Genomic DNA, 20,673 nt, shown 5'->3' on the forward strand with positions numbered 1-20,673 from the left:
GAATAATGTCTGCCTCTGGGGTTGCTGGGCCCGGCCTGGCTCCTTAGAGGTAGGCATCATGACAGTACCCCCCCTCAAGGCCCCTCCCAAGGTCTTTTTCTCCGGGGGTTTTGGTTTGTGTGGGAATCTCCGATGGAATCTTTGTATTAATCGTGGTGCGTGAACAAAGTTACTGGGTTCCCAAGATCTTTCCTGAGGTCCATATCCTTTCCAGTCAACAAGATAGAAGAGTTTCGACCTCACTATTTTGGAATCTAAAATGTCCTTCACTTCGAATTCTAATTCTCCATCAATTTGGATAGGATCTGGAGGTTCAGACAGTCTGGTTCCGGGTTGTACCGGTTTCAGAAGAGATGCGTGAAAAACGGGATGAATCCGCATATTGGATGGTAAATCGAGTTTAAAGGCCACCGGGTTGATAATAGCCTTGATGGGGTAAGGTCCAATGAATCTGGGACTAAAAGTTTGCGGGCCCCTGAGGGGTAAATGTTTAGTTGCCAGCCATACCTGATCTCCTACTTGGTAAGGAGGAGTTTTACTTCGATGCACATCAGCGTTTTCTTTATACTTTTTCTTGGCTTGCTGTAAATGCGTTGTAGCCTCTATGAAGGCTCGGGTGATTGTGGAATGTAAGTGATTTACCGCGGGCATTTCCAGGGTCAGAGGTGGATCTAGGTCAGAGGTCCGAGGATGGTGACCGTATAAGATATAAAAAGGAGTCTGTCCGGTTCCAGAATGCACTGAATTATTGTACGCATATTCTGCAATCCAAAGGATGTCTTTCCAATTTAACTCGGATTGGTGTAACATGCACCGAAGATATTGCTCGAGAGTCTGATTGGTTCTCTCGGTTTGTCCGTCGGTCTGGGGGTGGTGGCTGGTGGATAAACGCACATCTATTTGTGCCAGTTGGCAACATTTCTTCCAAAAATGGGAGATGAATTGACTTCCACGATCTGAGACTAATATAGAAGGGAAACCATGTATGCGCACTATATTCTCCATAAATTCCTTGGCCAAGGTGGAAGCTGACGGCAATCCTTTTAGAGGGATGAAATGGGCCATCTTGGAGAACAGATCCACTATTACAAGGATAGTGTTGTAACCACCACAAGGAGGCAGGTCAGTTATAAAGTCCATTGACAAGGTGTGCCAAGGTGCTGGTGGAATGTCCAAAGGTTGAAGTAAACCGGCAGGCCTTTTCTTTTGACTCTTATTTTGGGCGCAAATTCCGCGAAGATAACACAAAAGACTTTATGTCTTTTCTCCAAGAGGGCCACCAGAAGTGACGTTTGATCTTTGCTTCTGTTTTCGCGATACCAGGGTGTCCTTCCATTAATGATTCGTGATGACGGGTGATGACAAGTTCCTGCAATTCTTTACTTGGCAGAAACAACCGTTCCTGGAAGTAGGGTAAAGCATCCTTGACGGTGAAGTGAGGACCCTTTTGACTCCATTCCAGTAAGGCTGAAGAGTCTAAAAGTTGTTTTACTTGAGTTTGGATGTCCTCCAAAGTTTGCAATGAAGTTAAGCCCAAAAGTCTTTGTTCAGGTATGATTGGCACAGGTTCTATACTTGAATTGGGCTCCTCCATGCCAATCCGGGATAAGGCGTCTGCTTTACCATTCTTGCAGCCAGGGCGATAGGTAATTACAAAATCAAATTCCGCAAAGAATAAGGCCCATCGGAGTTGTCGTGAAGATTGAGCTTTGGCCGTCTTTAAATATTGCAAATTTCTGTGGTCCGTAATGACGGTGATGGTGTGTCTAGCTCCAAGAAGGTAGTGACGCCAAGCCTTGAAGGCAGATTTAATAGCCAGTAGCTCTTTGTCGGTAATTGCGTAGTTGATCTCAGGTGGCGAGAATTTTCTGGACCAAAAGGCTACTGGGTGTAGTTGGTTAGTGTCTGGGTCTCTTTGTGACAGGACAGCTCCCATGGCCGAACTGGATGCATCGGTTTCCACGATGTAAGGGAGATCTGGGTGTGGGTGCTTCAACACAGGTGCAGAGGTGAATTTGGTTTTCAGGTCCTGAAAGGCTTGTTCGGCCTCAAGAGTCCATTGGAAGCGTTTATTTTTCTTTAGGAGAGCTGTGATGGGTTGAACAGTTTGAGAAAACTCCGGGATGAAACTTCGATAGAAATTGGCAAAGCCAAGCATGCTTTGTACTCCCTTCACAGAGCTAGGGGACGGCCATTTGAGAATGGCGTCCACTTTCCGCGAGTCCATTCGGATTCCTTGAGGTGTCAGGATAAATCCGAGGAACTCCACTTCGGTGGTATGAAAAACACACTTCTCGAGCTTGGCAAATAGTCTGTGTTGGCGCAATTTCCCAAGAACTGCCCTGACATGTTTTCTGTGATCGGATTCAGAGGAAGAGTACACCAGGATGTCATCAATATAAACTACGACACAAACATCGATAAGTTCCCGTAAAACATCATTCATGAAGTACTGAAAGGCGGCAGGTGCGTTGCACAAACCAAAGGGCATTACTTGGTATTCGAAAAGCCCGAATTTGGTGCGGAATGCAGTCTTCCACTCGTCGCCCTCTTTTACACGCACCAGGTGGTAAGCTCCTCGGAGATCTAGCTTGGTGTACACACGAGCGTCTTTTACTTGGTCGATGAGCTCAGGTATCAAGGGCAGAGGGTAACGATTCTTAATCGTTATCTGATTTAGGGCGCGATAGTCAATACAGGTCCTAAGGTCTCCTTCCTTCTTAGGTACGAAGAACAAAGCTGAAGAGACTGGAGACTTTGACGGGCGAATGAAGCCATTAGCCAGATATTGATCCAGATACTGACGCAAATGCAGGTTCTCCGGTTCAGTAAGAGCGTAAATCCTACTGCAAGGTAGTGAAGCATTGGGTACCAAGTCGATTTGGCAATCGTAAGAACGATGGGGAGGTAAGGTGTTAGCCTGCTCTTTCTGAAAAACGTCTTGGAATTCTTGGTATTCAGATGGTAGCTGTACAGGGGTGGAGGTTGCAGAGGCCAGACCCCTAGCTGGATTTCTTGGATAACAAGTTGGTTCACAATCAGGAAAAGTGATCTTCTTAGCTCGCCAGTCTATTCTTGGATTATGTGTTTCTAACCAAGGGATTCCAAGAAGTACTTGAAATTGTGGGGCCTTGATCACGTCAAACACGATTGCTTCCCGATGCCCATCCTGACCCACCAGTGTGACTTCAACAGTGGAATGCGTTACCGGCCCAGAGGCTATTTCGGTTCCGTCAACTGTCGTAATCACATCTTGGGTTACTTTCGGGCAGAGAGGAAGCTTAATCCTGGAAGCCAATTCTCGGTCTATGTAATTTCCAATAGCTCCACTGTCGATGTATGCTTTTATAGCATGCAACTGCTGAGGCTGTTTTGGGTTCACAAGCACCATTGGCATGACAAAGTGCGAGGTCAAAGAGTTTGTTTTCAAGCTCGGCAAGTGGACCCCTACGCTTGTCGGGCTTGGTCGTTTCCCGAACCAGGTGTCAATAACTCGTTATCAGTGGCTCCAACCACCTTCTTGGGTGGTTTAACCGGACAACTTTGAAGAAAGTGACCGGAAGTCCCGCAATACAAACAAAGTTGCATTTGTCGCCTTCTCTCTCGCTCCTTCTGCGTTAAAGGTCCTTTAACACTACCAATTTGCATAGGTTCGGAAATGTCAGTACTCTTGGAGTTAACGGGGGTCTTGATGAGTACTCTGGTTTCGTACTTGAGCCGATCTGCTTTTCGATTTTGAAGTCTGTGATCAAGTTGAACCACTAAATCAATGTAGTCTGCGCAGGCCTGGGGTGGATCTACTATCTGAGCTATAACATCCTTAAGCTCTCCGCGCAGGCCTCGATGAAACAATGTGATCCTCTTATCCTCAGGCCATCCGGTTTCCACAACCAGTCTATTAAAGGTGGCAATATAAGGCAAAAGATCCTGATTACCTTGTCGCAAGGATAACAGTTCGTTGTCAAGGGCCTGTCCCTGCGCGTGTCGAGCGAACAATCTTTCCATGCTGGTCTGGAAGCCCTGGAAATCCCGGAGAATGGGATCATCCTGATTTACCAATGGAATAGACCAATCGGCAGCACAGCCACTGAGGTAAGATAGTACAAAGGCTACTTTGGTCTGGTCATTGGGGAAGGCCCCGGGCCTGCATAAAAAGTGTAAACGGCATTGGTTCATAAAAACAGCATATTTCTTGGGATCCCCCGCAAAACGTTCAGGCGGGGCCAATGGCATGTGTCCAGGCAGATTGATTTGTACCGGATTATTCGAACCCATTGATGTAGAAGCGCTTCCGGACTCGGGTAAAGGCGTGTGTCCTGCCTGGCCCTGCAATAACCTTTTGGCCAGATCATCAGTTCTCTCCTTGGATAGGATTAGTTCCCTTCTGAGAGCGTTAGTCTCCTGGCGGGCTGAGTGCACTTCTGCCCGTAATACCCCTAAAAGCTGGGCCAGCTGATCTGTCTCAGAAATCTCCATAGCGCCCGGGTAGGAGATTATTGTACGGCTTCGCGTTCTGTAACGCTCACCTGATTCCCACGGAGGCGCGGCTTCGGGTGCTGATGCTTCCTTAAGGTGAGGCGCCGGACTCCCAGGATGGACAGGATGGGCCCCTCAACTCTAGCTTCTCAGGCTCGCAGGAATATCCTCCTGTGCGTGAAAAGGGAGTGTTACCCACTGATGGAATGGTGCTCAAGCCTCCCACTCCCTTCCAACCCTCCACGATACCACTTCCACGATTCCCCTGTGAAGCCTCACCTTGGAATCTGGAAGGAAGAGCTCTCCATCCTGCTTCTGATGCAGGGGCGCGTTGAAACCCAGTTACTTCACTGGATTGGGGATTGGTGTTCAGGTAAGCTTGACTGTTCAGGTAAGACGCAGTACAAGTTCTGTTCAAAAGTTCATGCCATAATAATGTTCGTATTCTTCTTGCAGCAAGCGTTAATTCTCATGTCTTTTTCCCCATAGGGGCCGGGGTTCGGTATGCCGGAGATATGGCGCCGACCCGAAGTGAAACGTGCAGACAGGTAAGTTCGAGATGAGCGCTCGGGTAATGTCTTTGTATACGCTCATTTAATGTCTTAGCCTTTTTTCCCCTTAGGGGCCGGGGTCCGGCAGCGGCAGGACCCGAAATGAAGTGGAAAACCCAACGGGTAAGTTTTCTGGAAATAGCGCTTTCCTTATTCCTTTTCTCCCTCTCACCTCTGTTCTTATCTTTTTTCTCCTAGGCGCTGGAACGTGGCGAAATCCGGATGGTCGCCGCTGAAGCTGGAGGCGCCTGGAAAAGGTGAGTAAAATGCAGCGCTGCAGCGATCGTAGTGAAATGCCTTTTAAAATGATGTCTTCCTTTCAGGATTGTAGGTGAAATGATTCCGGGATGCAGATTTATCAGGTAAGGTCTTTTCTTTTCCAATTCACCTCCTTTATCCCTTTGCAGATGATCCAGGGTGTTGACAGGCGTGGAAGAAGTCAGGATGCAGGAGCCGACACGGTGAGCGTCCAGCTGATAGGTGCAGAACAACGCGAAGCACGTGTGGCTGTTCGGGTGGGGTTTAAATAGCCTTGGAAGAAGTTCCTGGAATGTATCCTTCCACCAATCTGGTATGTATCCTTCCCCGACCACACCCGGGTGGAAAGTAGTCCCACAGGTAAAGTAGTCCCATCCAGGCCTCAAGAGGGCCTGGATGAAGCAGCAAGGTCTGCACCAGGTAAGTGTGCACCCAAGCACTTACACATAAATCCTCCTTTATGAGCCTGGCGCCTAAGGTGCCAGGACTGGGGTCCACTATGAGCCTGGCGCCTACGGCGCCAGGACTGAGTCCAAAGGGCCCCGACTTGGGCCCGCTGAGACTTCCCAGGAGTGAATGATGTCTGCCTCTGGGGTTGCTGGGCCCGGTCTGGCTCCTTAGAGGTAGGCATCATGACATTTTCTTCCTGGACCTTGTTCACTGGTGACTGGGCTAGTGTCAGTGCTTTGCTCAACACCACTCCATTTTGCCATCCATCGTTTGTGTATACTTGACAATCTATTAGGATCTGTGGTCTCTCTCAGCAACCAGGCTCTCCCCCTTTCTCCCTCACTCTTGTCCAAGGACATGGCAGTTCCTTCAAAGTGATCGTTTTGTTTCTCCCTTTTCAGGTCTATCATTTATGAACTGTATAGCTTCATCTAGCTGGCAATAATTGTTCATCACGTCTAATGTCTTTATGTAATTATCTTTGTACGGCAGTGTTCCTTTGGACACCCATTTCAACGTTGCTGACTCTCCTTGATATCTTGCTCGAGTTTGCATCATCGAGAGATACATCAGATATTGCGCTCGCACTGCCGGTATTTCAGTTTCTATGAACGCTTTGGAGGCACTCATTGCGTGGGGGATTAAAGAGCAGACATAACAGCTCTCCACAGTGGTACCACATGTTATTAGACACTCAAGTGGTGTCAGTGAGATACATGTCTACCCCCTTCATGTCTGTTTTAACAAAGCGCTTACCTCTCCTATAAGCAGTGTTCTCTTGTCCATCTGACATGGTTTTTCCACCAGCTTGGGTCAGGGAAATGTTATTAGAGGGTACAGTTGTAGTCGTAACAGCAACATATTACTGCCAGAATTTGAACCCCATCAACCCACTGGAAAGTAAGAGACACGCCATAATGATAATGCTCTTTATTGTTTCCCTCATTTCCATTTATGCTGCTTGATCCTTGCAGCTTAGAGATATAGTTGCCTGCCTGACATGCTTGAAGAAATACATTAATGTGTTACTATTGTAAAGGCTCAAAGCCCTGCAAACCAAATAATCACTAAATGCAAAAGCAAACACTGCCTCCCACACCTTTCTTACTGATGGGTCTCTTAATATGGCAAGTACTGGGGGTTCACCATACTCAAGTTGTGGGTATGTTTGGGCCAAGTACTCTATAAGGGCAAGATAATATTCTCCAGGGTATCGTGCTCTGAATCGGATGGGTCTCCTTACAGCATGGACAAACTGTTAGAGAAAGTATCTGGGTGACGGGTGGAAGGTAAAATGGGTGAAAACAAACAGTACAATCCCCACGGCTTTCACGTTGGCTCTCCGTGTGCGGAAAAGGAAAATAGCAAACAGACAGTATATCCTTATTCGATGTCTACAAGTGTTCCATTCTCCACTTCTGCTGATCGGGAGCGTGTGACCATCCAGGAATTCTTGTAGGGGTTGCATCAGCAATCTGCAGAGGCGGACAAGGTAGATGCAGGATGACTTCATGCCCAGTAACGACCTGATGGCCCGCACCGTGGCCATCTTCGCCGACAATGGCCATTGCACCGTTTCTTGAATGGCTGCTAGCCTCTCTTCCGAGGGAGACGCCAGACAAGACACTGGCCCTCATTACGGATCTGCTGGTAACCGTGCCGGTAAAACCGGCAGGTAGGTGCCGGACTGTAATGATTAACCAACGCCTGACTTGCCGGAAACACAAAGGCATTACAACCCTGGCAGTCCGGTAAGTAAGGCACCTGTAAAATGTTTATCCCCATTCCCATAGCGTCCAATAGGACTCTATGGGAGTGGGGACCACGGAAGCACCGGCACCGTCAATAACGGTGCCGGTGCTTCCGTGAACGTTTGCGGGTGGGTGCCGTTCCGCCCTGCAAGTCAGACCTGCCTGGGGCGAGAGGATACCCAACCCACAGACTTGTACTTTGCCAGTCCGGAAACAAATTTGCCGGTAAGCTTACCAGCACCCTTGTTTCTAGACCGGCAAAGTTATAATAAGGGACACTGTGTTGAGTCTGGCGCCTAGGAAGAGTGCGTTCTGCAATGGCGTTAAGCAGGTCTTAGGGAGAATTCTCATAAATGTGCTAATTCCCTTCACTTTAGAGACCCCCAGCAACTTTGCTGGATTTTGAGGACTTGATTTTTTTACCTGTAGAGAGTGTGAGCCTTTTTTTCCCACTATCTCTTGTATTTTGATGTGTTTTACTCTTGTGTTCTTTGATTATGGGGTTTTAGATAACTCCATAGGTATCATCTTTTCATGTGTGTCACACAGCACCCTCAGTGCAGTGACACAGGGAAGCCTTTTAGGCTGTATACCTTCTCTGGGATAAACTACTGTTTCCCAGAGAATGTAAAGTTAAATTGACTTTACTAGTCTTTTTAAATTCCTAGACCCAGCACACACTATCTTACGATGGAGTGCTGGAGTGGTTACCTAGTATCCCCTATGTCTGGAAACTCATGTAGCAGTCAAATGCTACCCTTTCCTATTGAAATGGCTGGTGGCTGTGGTTTTACAACAAACTACCATGATTTTTCCCGAAGGCGAACACCGGTAGCTAAAAATCACGGGAGCCATGTTTTTCAAGATGGCGTCTGTTAGGCAGAATTATATGCAGTACCCTTTGGGAACACCACACACAATTAAGACTACAAGTGACAGTGCAAATTCACCTTTGGTTCAAGCCTGCACTACACAGTTAAAGTGGTAGCAGTAGCGAAGCAGCCAGACTTATCTCAAGAGTAAGTGAGCAGTATCAGATAGTTACACACAGGACAGCAATTACTTTGATTCAGGCAAACACTGACTCAAGGTTTTCAAGTAAAATAATATACATTTATTTCACTCTTCAGTTGTATAACATTACACTATTATAAGCAGTTTAAAAATCACTCTCTCAATACACCACTCCACTTCCCTTAAATTCCAGACAAGTTAAGCTCACAAAAATGAAGTGGGAGCAAAATGGCACTCCAGCAATTTAAAATGGAGGGAAAGACAAAGTTATTAGAAATTAAATTAAACCAACAAGTAATTATTCAGGGCAATTGAACAAGAGGAACTACAGTGATAAAGTCAGGTAGAAAAGGCTTAAGGCCAAAGTCAATGGGTCAAAAGTATTTTTCTCAAGATCACAAAGTTCAGGTTAGTTTGCGGTAAAGTTAGTGGCATGGTTTTCGGACGAGGTTGGTTGATAGAAAAGTTAGTTCAAAGAGAAGAGGAGGAAAAGCCCTCGGATTGGAGAAAGATTTCAAACACTTTCACCGTGGCAGAACAAAAAGAGTAACCGTATTTACACAGTACCTTGAAACAGAGAGGAAGCTGTAGCTGAGGCGGACGTTCCTGGTAGTTCCTGCAGGCTCACGATTCCTGAAGCGACTTTCGGACTGACACGAAGTAGGAAGACTGGAGGGTCCTGCACTACCCAGGGAAGAAACCAGCAGCAAAGCAAAACAACGAATAAAAGATGCGCTCCTTAAAATCCAAGCAGGGTCCGACCTTCCTGGCTATCTGGCCCACTGTAGCTCTGTACAGCGTAAACCAGAGGAGGGGTCCTGGCTTGCAGCTTGGGCAAACTGGTTGGTCCCACCAGATCAAGGGAAGAGGTTTGCTGGAGGATCTGCTCTGTCGTTGGATTCTGAAGATTCGGACCTGCAGCAGGGCTTCACTGGGCGGTTCAATCGTTATAGGGGTCCTCTCCTCTCAGCTCCTCGTTGGTTCTTTCGTTCCAGTGGTGACTCTGCCTTTCCAGTCCCAGAGACCTGCTTTTTATGCAGTTTTCCCTCATTCATACAGCCTGGCTGTCAATCGCACAGCAGGGTGGCTGTCCTGGCAAGGACAGTCCCCTTAGCCAATCAAACAGGAGTGCGAGTTGGGTTACCAAGGGAACCCATTGCAGGGGTCCAAAGATCCCTCCCTCACATCCTGCCTACCCAGACTTTCAGGCGCCTTAAGGAGGGCTTCTGTGCAGAAGCCCGTGAAACAACAACAGACAAAGGAATCATCCCCGGTTTGGCACGCAGAGAAAAACATGAGAAAGACTTTAACAAAAAAAATGGTGAATAAACCAAGCCGGAGCCAAAATAAAATGTATTGGTCAAGCAGTTTTATGTTCGAGGCTAATATAATAGCCTAAAACAATACCACGTTTATATAAGATAACCACAGTAGAAAAGTTAGGGTACTTACCACTGCCACCAGCCAAGTCTTGATGTAAGGGGAGCGAATTAACCCTTTCCAATACTCCATGTAAGATGGGGTGCACTTGGTCTGAGGACGGGTTAGCTGACACTTTCCTCATCGCCGACACCACTGAATCCGGCGATGTTTGCCACCTCAGACATTTGGGTGCGGAGTCCGGCACTATAGACTTATTTTCCAGCCTATCCCACTGGGCTGGAGCTGTGCAAGTGTTCTTCATGAGGGCTACGCCCTCTTCCCAAATATCATCCTGAAAAGGCACCGCCATGATCGTCTTCCTCTTGGCCTCTCGCCTTTAATACAAGAAACCCTCCTTCTTGGTTTCCTCTGGCCGCAGCTCGAATAGCTGATAGGCCCTGGCAATTATGGAGTGGAATGAACCCACTTCGTCCGATGGGGAAACCCTATGCGGGCATCCACACATGGCGACTCACCATCTGCTGCAACAATGTCTTCATGGCTGTATCCGTTCCTGTACCCATGTCTGGCACTGCTGGGGGAGTTGGGTCCCGACACAGTGGAGGAGGTCCTTATTGGGGGCGTCAGATGACGCTTCCTCTTCTTAGGCCGACCGAGGACCTGGGGGACCAGGGACCTGGATCTCTGACACCAAAGTGTGGAGAGTCGACAGAATATCCAAGGAAATGTCTGTCGGCTGAGAAGGCAACACAGGGAAATTAGGCCCTGTGCTGTCATCGCCTTCCTCGTCATCGTCCTTGCTCGCGGACCGTATGCATGGACTCCTGATCTTCGTTGTCCACGGAAGAGACCACCATGGCTTGGGAGACGACCTGGGAGGGCTGTTTCGGGGTCCCCCCCATTTTTCCTCTTTGAGCGTTCTAAACCGGGACCTGAGCCGGCATCTTCACCCCTTCTGGCGTACCTGCAGACTTCGCCAAAGTCTCTGCAGTGGTGTCGCACTGTGGGGGCAGGGACACTTTCTGACACGTGAGAGTCATCCTTGTAGGATCAGTGCGCTTAGCTGCTGTGGTAGTAGTAGCTGACGATGGAGTCGCCAAAAAGATCTTTGCCTGTGCCGGTTCAGTCTGCGTAGGCTGCGCAGCCTTCTTCACCTCTATCTGCGGCTTCTCGGATTTCTCCTGTAGTTTAGCCGGGGTAGATGACTTCCTCTTTGAAGAGGAGCTTGAAGGTAGACTGGCAACGGATGCGGAAGGTGATGCTGAGCACTCCCTATCCACCTTGGGACCCGCTTCTGCGGCAAACCCGGTGGACTCGGACTTGCTTATCTTTTCCTTATCTTGGGTCCCCACGGATGAGGCGCCTTCAAAGGACTTAGAAAGCTGCTCCCCGGACTGGCTGGTTCTGGTCGAGACATGACCCTGCTCGGTGCACAGCTCTGAGGCCTTGGTGTTAAGCCATGCCGCCAGCTTACTATGCCTGTCCTTTGCCATTTTCTTGGAGAAACCGATGCATATGTCACACTCTACCTCTTTATGGTCCGGGTGTAGACAGTAGAGGCATTGTAGGTGCTTGTCCTCCACAAACACATTCCATAGCCTGCATTTGGTGCAGGTCCTGAAGAGGGGCCTTCCCTCCTTCTTCTCCTCTGTCATGGTCAGAGGGCGCAAGGTAGGCCCAAGATGGACAGAGTCAGAACCTCACTGACAACGGGTCCCCGCTGTCAGCAGATGAAGGAAAGAGCGCACAGGCTCTTTGAAACAAAAAAGGAACCTTTCTCGTTGAAAAACATGAAAAAATGTACAAATAGCTCAGAGAGAAAACTCAAGGACTCCCAACACTGAAATGTGCGGTAAAAATCTGAAGGTGGCTGCCAGGGGAGGGGCTTAGGGAGAGGTCTGTCATTGGATGGGGGCAGTATGACCAAGAGGACAGTGATTGGTTTAGAGAAGAAATACAGTTTTAAGGTGAAAGTGAAACCGTTTTTTCTTTTAACACGGAATCCCAGCCTGACGATGGGGAATATTCATGAGCATGGGAATACATGCCAGACCACATACTGATGAAAAGACCAAGAAGGCCACCCAACAAGGCACAGGGTGTGGGCAGTCAGGAGCTGGAAGATGGAGCAAGTGGGGCCTACAGTGGAGAGTGGTCAAAGTAGAGGGGATATGCCAATTGAAAGCCTTGTTGACTAAACCTGGCGAGGCCTGTACATGAGCATCCCAAGAGGAAAAGAGCAGAGTGAGGCTATCTGGTAGCCAAAGACTGGATCTGGTGGAACTGGCAAGTCCAACAATGACACTAAAGAATGTTGCACACAGGCGACAACAAGCTAGCAGACGCCAGATCTGGAGGAACTGGAAAGTCCACCAACACTACAGAACACTTACTTAGCAGTCCAGAGCACATGGCTGTTGGTGTTTACCGGAGACCAGTGCGGTCCTAACGGTTCTGCCCAGGTGATAAGTACGCACACTTAGAACCAAAAGGAGAGTGAGTGGCAAGAGATTTCCCTTGATGTGGGCTATGGCGATGACAGTCTGAAAATCAACCATGACAGAAAGGGAAGAAATACCCTGTCAAGAGCAGAGACAGCTATGTTCTAGGAAGGCCAGCATTTGCCTAGAAACTTCCAGAATGGTCGCAGATGATATACCAAGGAATTGGACGTGACTATTTGAATTCAACCTTTGGAACTGCGGTGCAGGAACTACATGGGACTGTTTGGCGCCATTCAGGATCTCACAAGGTCAGGCCCTACAGAACTGGGAAGAACCTGTATCCCTTTTATATCATCCTCACACAGGCCGGCGATTGACTCTTTTATGTATAGCTTACCCACAGACACTTGTTGAACTTTAATCCAGGCACCACCCCACTGGAGACTGGCCCAGGCTCTTGCAAACAATACCCTCCCAACACTTATGAGTTTCAGTGTCCTCACTGTGTGTACCACGTTGGTTCCTACCTTGGTTTCACCCTTGCTCCTATCCAGTTTTGTAAAGCTCAATAAAACTTGTTTTGTTACCTGAATATTGCCTCTCAAGCAATCTCGTGAGCTACTTCACCATTACACATCCCTGCCTCACAAGAAAGACCATCCGAGGGTACCCTACCAGTCCAGTGGTGTGTGGTCTTGGTTCAGATGTTATGAGGAGGAACCATAAATGTTACAGCCCACAGAGTGTGCCATATCAATTATCTGGGGTGGTCGTGATCACCCCAAAGAAAGGTGTATGTGTATTTCTAGTAGCTACAAGCTACATTTCTATTCCAAAAAAAGGTATTTGTGGCTTGTGGTCTCAATGGTAAAGCTTACTGTTTCTTTGCATTTCTTTCCAATACCAAAACGTGTCTATACCAAATAGCTCTGTTACACTTTTACATAACACTGTATTACTTACGTTTCTGTTACAGGTGAGCCATCAGGCCACTTCCACTCATTTCCAACATATCTTACTCCAAACCAGAATTCTGTTTCACCACTGAGGCGCTTAATCGTCTCCTTTATTGGGAACAAGGTAATAAACTCTGATCAATGGATAGTTGGAAGGTTCAGTTTTAGGTAAAACATTTCAGTAGAATGAGACCTGATAATTATCACATACCATACGTGGGATTATGCCAAAAAAAGGCCATAAATAAGCACTGACAAAGCCTATAGTTTTGGTTGCTGAGTAATAACAATGGCATCATATCTCCAGTTACTCACTGTTACTATTGTAAGGCTGCAGAAGTACAACACTGACACACAGGTGGCATGAAGGGTTCTATAGACTTTTATATTGATATCAAATGAAATGGAAAACCATATCTGTTCCCATCTCTAAGAGGGGATTCCCGGCCTCAACTAAACATTAAGGTTTCTCTCAGGATGTCTGTCTAAATGAAATAGTCCACCGTCTACTGTCAAAACCTATTTCTGTCCCTTACACTTCCTAGCTAAACTAAGGAAAGTGGTGATTGTCTTGGTCCATAAGAATGATTTCCTTCTTCTGGAAGGGTGATCAAACGTTAGTTCCAGGACTTTGGCTTGGCCTTGTTTGTACTAATGTTTCCTTTTGGCCAACCTGTTAACCTTCATAACATAATGTTCACAATGATGCTCTTGAGGGATTCTTTGAGGTACAACAAAACAACACCAGGAGGAAATGCATCCATTTTGCCTGGTTTCTTCAGCGTCTCATGAAGCACCAATAATGACTCCCTTCCCCTGACCTTTCTCAGGCTCATTATCACAGTTCCACACACATTGGGGAAATGTCTCCCTTCCTCTGGCCTTCCTCAAGCTTTATATGATAGTTTAACACAACAGGGGAAATGTCTTCCTTCCCCTGGTCTTTCTCAGGCTTTATATGGCAGTTCAACACATCAAGGGCAATGTCTCCCTTCCCCTGGTCTTTCTCAGGCTTTATGCGTCCAGTGAGCCTCTTTCAGTGGCTCTGCAGGGCAGACCTTGTAGACTCCTCTGCCAGGTACTGCCCCAAAGTCAATACACAATGGAGGCACTCCTCCTCTTTCACTTGGGGGTCCTCAACCCACTCTCTTTCCCTCTGTATCTTCCTTACTGTACCTGGTTCACTCTCCTGCTGCGTATTGTACTTTGTCCAAACTTTCTTATGTTCATATTCGTAGTCCCAGACCCTCTCACAATGGCTTCTCTTTGCCCAATCTTTCTTATACTTGCATTTGGGGCCCAGACTCACTCACAATGGCTCCTCATATCCCCTCTATGGACCCAAGGTCTTCCTCAAGACTTATAATAGCTTTTCATCTTTCTTTTCGGTTTTCTCGCTGTTTCCACTGGTTCTGCTGCACTGCTCGTGAGCCTGTCTGCTCATCTTGCTCGACCGCACTGTTCAGCGTGTCCTCTCGCCATGACTTTCTTCTGTTCTTGGTCTGCCTCCACACGGCGGATCTCTGCGGCTCTGCAGCCCTGCTGGGGAGCCTGTGGGCTCATATTTGCTTGACCGGGTGGTTTGGCATGTTCTCATGCCACAACCTTCTTCTTCTTCAGTTCTCGGTCTACCTCTACATGGCAAACCTCTTAGGGACTTCATCTCTTCTTCCAGGACGTCCCGGACAGCAGATTCGGCTTCTCCAGTCACAGGATGTGTGCTTTACTTGCGGTACCTCCAAGGAGGGTCTGACCACTGAGACAGTCCTTCCCCCATCTTTAAGCCTGTGGACATTTAAAAGCTAGAATGTTCAATCCAGTGCGGAGGATGATTCATGTTGGCTCTATGCCTCCTCTCGTTCCAGTACTTTGCAATGGGGTCTTTTACAAACATACATAGAAGGGGATTCTTGATTAAAGGAATGTAAGGAAGGGTGTGTGAAAGAGGTGTGTGGATGTTGGGAATACCTCGTCTGCCCATGATGTCCTCCCTGTATCCCAGAGGGGGAACCCTCCCCATGAGATCTTCTCACTGAGTACCACCACCAGGGGGACTATCGGGTAGCTGCCTCACCTCCCTGGCCTTAAGGGTCTCCCCCTGGAGAGAAGGGATAACATTACAGGATTCGGTACACTATTACCATCCTCTGCCCTGGAAGTTCAATCATCTGTCAAGTACATAATGTGCTCTGATATTCAAAGCATAGACATGGTATTTTGATCTTATTTTATTTATTTATTTTATTAGTACATTTATTGAGAGCGCGCAAAGCCCATGGGCATCTAGGCGTATATGCCAGGTAATACCATCAACGGCGCGGGCACTCACACTATTTTAGGTTTGTTACCCAAATTTCAAAGACTCACAACATTGCCAGGGATTGCCATCAAACCCTTTGGTAGTACAACCATGATCACATCATTCCAAAGGATATGTAAATTGAGTAGTTTTGGCCCGAGGTCTGGGTTCCATTAAGCAGAGAAGAACAAGTGACTTACCAACTGTAATGTTCTTTTGACTGGATGTTCCTCCCACGTATTCCTTATCTTTGATAAATCCACTTCTGGAACATTTTTTCACAGTAGAGGGCGCTGCGCGTCGATGTCCCTCGAGTCCGTGTCCCCTGAATGCTTTTGTATCGGCGCAGATGTCACCATAGGTATAAATAGTCTCACGGAGCATCTGTCGCTCAGTTCCGTTCCGTTTTGAGGTGCTGTTTTTGCCTTGTATGAAATGGTTAATAACCTTGAAGGAGCATAGGCTGCAACTACAAGGGAAGTTTTACTGCGGGGAAGGATGGGAGGGGCGATAAGGAATACGAGGGAGGAACATCCAGTCGAAAGAACATTACAGTTGGTAAGCAACTTGTTCTTCGAATGGATTGTGTCCTTCCACGTATTCCTTATCTTTGATAGAATCCCAAAGCAGTAGTGTGTAGAGGAGGCGGGAGTAAAACTAAATGTTTCCTTTTAAAGTGCAACACAGCTTTTCCAAATCTTCTCTCCTGGCTAGAGGAGGAATCAAGACTGTAGAATATAGTGAAAGCATGTGCGAACGGCCATGTGGCAGCCGCACATATGTCTTTAATTAGAACTCCTCTTTGGAGAGCTGAAGAGGCTGCGGTACCCCTGGTTGAATGAGTCCTGAGGTGTTGAGGGGGGCTCTTTTCCTGCCAATGTATAGCACTCTATAATAGTTAATATAATCCATCTTGAGATGGTCTGTTTTGTAATAGATAAACCTAACTTGTGCCCTGCATACCCCATAAACAATTAGTCTGCTTGCCTAATCCTCGCAAGTCTGCTAATGTAAAAACTCAAGGCACGCCTTGGTTCCAGCCTGTTTAATCCCTCTTCCTCTTTCCCTGGATGTGGAGGAGGGTTTAAACAAGGGTAAGGTTATTGTTTTGTGTGATGTGGAATTCTGAGACCACCTTTGGGAGAAAATTCAGCTTCACTTGGAGAACTACCTTATCTTTGTGAAAGATTGTATGTGGAGGTTTGCAAGACAAAACTTGTATTTCGCTCACTCTTCTGGCAGAAGTTAAAGCCGCTAGAAAGACTGTTTTAAGAGTGAGAAACCTTAATGAACAGGAATGAAGGGATTCGAATGGAGTACCCATTAGGACTTAGGTTTAGGTCCCACAGTGAAACTTGAAAAGGATTTGGGGGGAAAAACATGAGTTAACCCTTTCAGAAATTGAATCACTATGGGCAATTTGAAGTATGAAGGCTCCTCCGCAGTGTGCTTGAAGATTGACAGCGCTGCGAGGTAACCCTTGATTGTGCCAACTTGAAGACATGAATTTGCTAAATATAGCAAAAAAGATAACACCATCGTTGTACTACATGAAAAGGCTTCAATATTCTTTTCTCTACACCAGCTGCAAAATGTGTTCCAACAGTAGTGGTATAAAGATTTTGTTGCTGGCCTTCTGGCTGATAGCAAAACCTCCATTACGTCATCCGGGCGGTCCCAATCCTTGTATCTCATCCTTTCAGAAACCAGGCGGGAAGGTTGAGGGTCCTGATATCCGGATGGAGAACCCAACCTCACTTCTGCGAGAGAAGATCCTCTCTTTGCGGAAGACAAATCGGAGGACAGATGGATATGTCTAGAAGATCCGGGTACCACGTTCTCCTGGCCCAATCCGGGGCAATTAGAATCATTGGTTTCCGGAATCTCCTCAACCTCTTGATCATTTGAGGAATGATGGGGACTGGAGCAAACGCGTACAGAAGTGGAAACTCCCAGTCCACCAGAAACGCATCTCCTAGAGCTCCTCTCGGGGGAAATTCCCTTGAGCAATACTGATCGCACTTCCGGTTGATACTGGTGGCGAACAGATCCACTTGAGGGGTTCCCAAAAGGGCAAAGATCTCTTGAAGGACTTCCTGAGCTAGTTCTCACTCGTGGGACACTCTGTTCTGCCTGCTCAGAGCATCCGCCGTCGAGTTCTTCTCTCCGGCTAGGTGAACTGCCGATAGAGAGATTCCTTCTTGATTTGCCCAGAACCAGAGCTGCATCACCTCTCTGCACAGTCGCAGTGACCCTACGCCTCCTCTTTTGTTGTGGTAATGCATGGCCACTGTGTTGTCCGTCATTATCAGGACATTCTTTCCCTGTACTGATGGCAGGAAAGCCTTCAGCGCTAGTCTGATCGCTCTCAGCTCTAATAGGTTGAGGTGTAGTCTGGACTCCGATGGAGACCAACGTCCGCTGATGGTCAAGTCGTTGGCATGCGCTCCCCACCCCATGAGTGAAGCATCTATTACTACTGTTATCTCTGGCAATGGTTGCCAAAACTGTTCTCCTTTCAAGATGTTCTCCCGTCAGGCCCACCACTGAAGGTCTCGAGCCACTCTGTCTGGGATTAATAGGAGATCTGCCATCTTTCCTGAGTATTGTGACCACCGAGTCTTTTGCGCCCACTATAGAGATCTCATTCTCAGGCGAGCCTCAGGCACTAGAAAAATGCAGGATGCCATGAGGCCGAGCAACCTCAAAAAGTCGAAGGCTGGTAGACGCTGGGCAATTTGAAACTTGATGACCATATGTAGAATATCTTGAGCCCTCACCTCTAGTGGCAAGGCTTTTCCCAGGGATGTGTCCAAGACTGCTCCAATGAACTGGAGTCTCTGTGATAGTATCATCTGTGACTTCTTTAAGTTGAGGGGGAAGCCCAGCTTGTGGAGGAAGTGGCAAACATAATCTAGATGGATCTGAGCTTGTTCTGGGGACGCGGCTCTGATCAACCAGACATCCAGGTAGGGGTAGACATGTATCCCTTCCCTCCTTAGACTTGCAGCCACAACCGCCATTAGCTCGGTGAAGACCCTCGGGCGGAGGTCAGCCCAAATGGCAGAACTAGAAATTGATAATGAGAGTTGCCAATGGCAAACCTCAGGTACTTCCTGTGCTTGTGATGGATTAGCACATGAAAGTAAGTATCATCAAGGTGTAGAGATACCAACCAGTTCTGAAGCTGGAGGGCCTGAAGGATCTGAGAAAGGGTTACCATCTTGAACTTGTCTTTCCTGAGGAATTTGTTTAATTCACGCAAGTCCAAGATGGGTCTCAATCCTCCGTCCTTCTTCGGTATTAGAAAATAGGCATAATACCAACCCTTGTTCCTCTCCGTTACAGGTACCGGTTCTATAGCACCTTTCTATAGCAGGTCGAAAATCTCCTGCATAAGGAGCGGGTCTGGAAGCTTCAAAGAGTTGTTCCCTTGTGGTTGACTCTGAGGAGTGTGTAGGAAAGGGAGGCAGTAATCTTGGGCAACTGTTTCCAATGCCCAAACATCTGACGTAATAGCCTGCCATTCTGTCAGATGTTTAGTTAACGTGCCTCCCACTGGTGCTTTGTGTGGGGAGACCTCAGAGGGGTTTAGAGGCGGCTGACGCAGATGCTGACGGTAAAGCAGCACCTGCTGATGCGGGTTTGGTACCTTTGACCCGTCCACCACGGGTGAATCATCTCTGACCCCTTTGAGCTGGTTGCCCTCTGCCTTTTCCGAATGCGGAGTCAAAACGAAAGGGCTTCCCCCTCCAGGACGTAACTGTGGGGAGATTTGGAGTTTGACGGATTGCAGCCCCAAGTGATTTTGCTGCCGCCTTTGGGGTTTGCAGTTTCTCCAGGCTGTCATCAGCTTTTTTGCCAAATAGAGAGGTGCTGTCAAAGGGCATATTCAGAAGCCTTGCTTGCACATCACGAGCAAAACCAGACTTCCGCAACCACGCAAATCTGCGTATTGTGGTACTCGTCGCCATGGTTTTGCTGATGCTGTCAGCAGAGTCGATACCTGTTTGGAGGGACTCACACATCGCCTCCTTACCATCCTTGAGGATGTTCAAGAATGCGTCTCGTTCCTTCCCTTCTGGGAGACAGTCAGCTGCTGATGAAGCACACTCCCAAAGGGTGTGGCTGAATCTAGCTAGCGTGCAAGTGGCGTTAATAGACTTAAGTGCCATACTGCATGCTGAAAAGACTTCAAATCTTTTGTCGTCTCTTTCTTGTGGTATAGTGGGGTATGCCGACTTACTATTTGACGACGTCGATACCTGCACTACTAAACTCTCTGGAGTTGGGTGCTTACTTAAATATTCAGGGTCTGAGGCGGACACTCTGTACTTCGCCGAGAGCTTTATATTTACTGCATGGACAACTTCAGGTGTCTCCCAATTTGCAGCTATTTTTCACTGCAATGCAGCATGAAAAGGGACTACAGGGTCTTCTTGAGGCCCTTTATCTAAGATGTCAGTAAGATCATCTTGCTGGAAAGAGGGTTCAGGTGTTGTCCACACCATAAATTGCATAATTCTAGCCATAAGGGCTCTGTAAGGCATTTCTGCATGCTCTCCAGGTTCCGGTCTGGCAAATTCTGCCTCTGGAGAGGTATCTATGCCACTGGCATCTTGTAAAGATTCTTGTAGATCTTTCAATCTATTCTCCTCAGAAATTAGCAACTCTGGATTGGGTACTGTTGTTCTTTGTAACCCAAAAGGTCTCTCATTGTCAGAGTCCTCCCCTTCCTCATATATAGAGGATAAAGATCTGAAATAATCATATCTTGGATAAGGGGTAAAACCCATTTCCAGAGAAGAAGGAGCCAAATTGGTGGATACTGCTTGGGAAAAAGTGGTGGTCGATGCAGACGTTATAGGTCTCGACAAACCCGCAAATGGTGTCGAAAAACTCTAAGGACGTATCCTTCATCGGGGTCGATGATGGCGTTGATGACGGCGTCAATGACACAGATTTGTGCGTCGAAGGTACCTTTGAGGATGGCATAGCTGACGCCGCTTTACTCGATGATTTTCTGTCTTTATTCAAGGGTTCATGACGCTCTCAAGGGTTTTTGTTCGCCGGGTTCGACGACTCACAGCG

At 47.5% G+C, this 20,673-nt stretch overlaps 1 protein-coding gene across 1 annotated transcript in view; it reads right to left on the bottom strand.

Moving 5' to 3' along the window:
• LOC138579493 (C-type lectin domain family 2 member L-like) overlaps positions 1–20,673 on the bottom strand; it is a 523,525-nt gene that overhangs the window by 221,830 nt on the left and 281,022 nt on the right. The window contains exon 3 of the mRNA XM_069649815.1: positions 13,291–13,391. Coding sequence (XP_069505916.1) covers positions 13,291–13,391 — 101 coding nt within the window. The remainder of the gene's footprint in view (positions 1–13,290; positions 13,392–20,673) is intronic.

Source organism: Ambystoma mexicanum, chromosome 3p (genome assembly GCF_040938575.1).
Source record: "Ambystoma mexicanum isolate Mex_15411 chromosome 3p, UKY_AmexF1_1, whole genome shotgun sequence".
NCBI lineage: Eukaryota > Metazoa > Chordata > Amphibia > Caudata > Ambystomatidae > Ambystoma > Ambystoma mexicanum.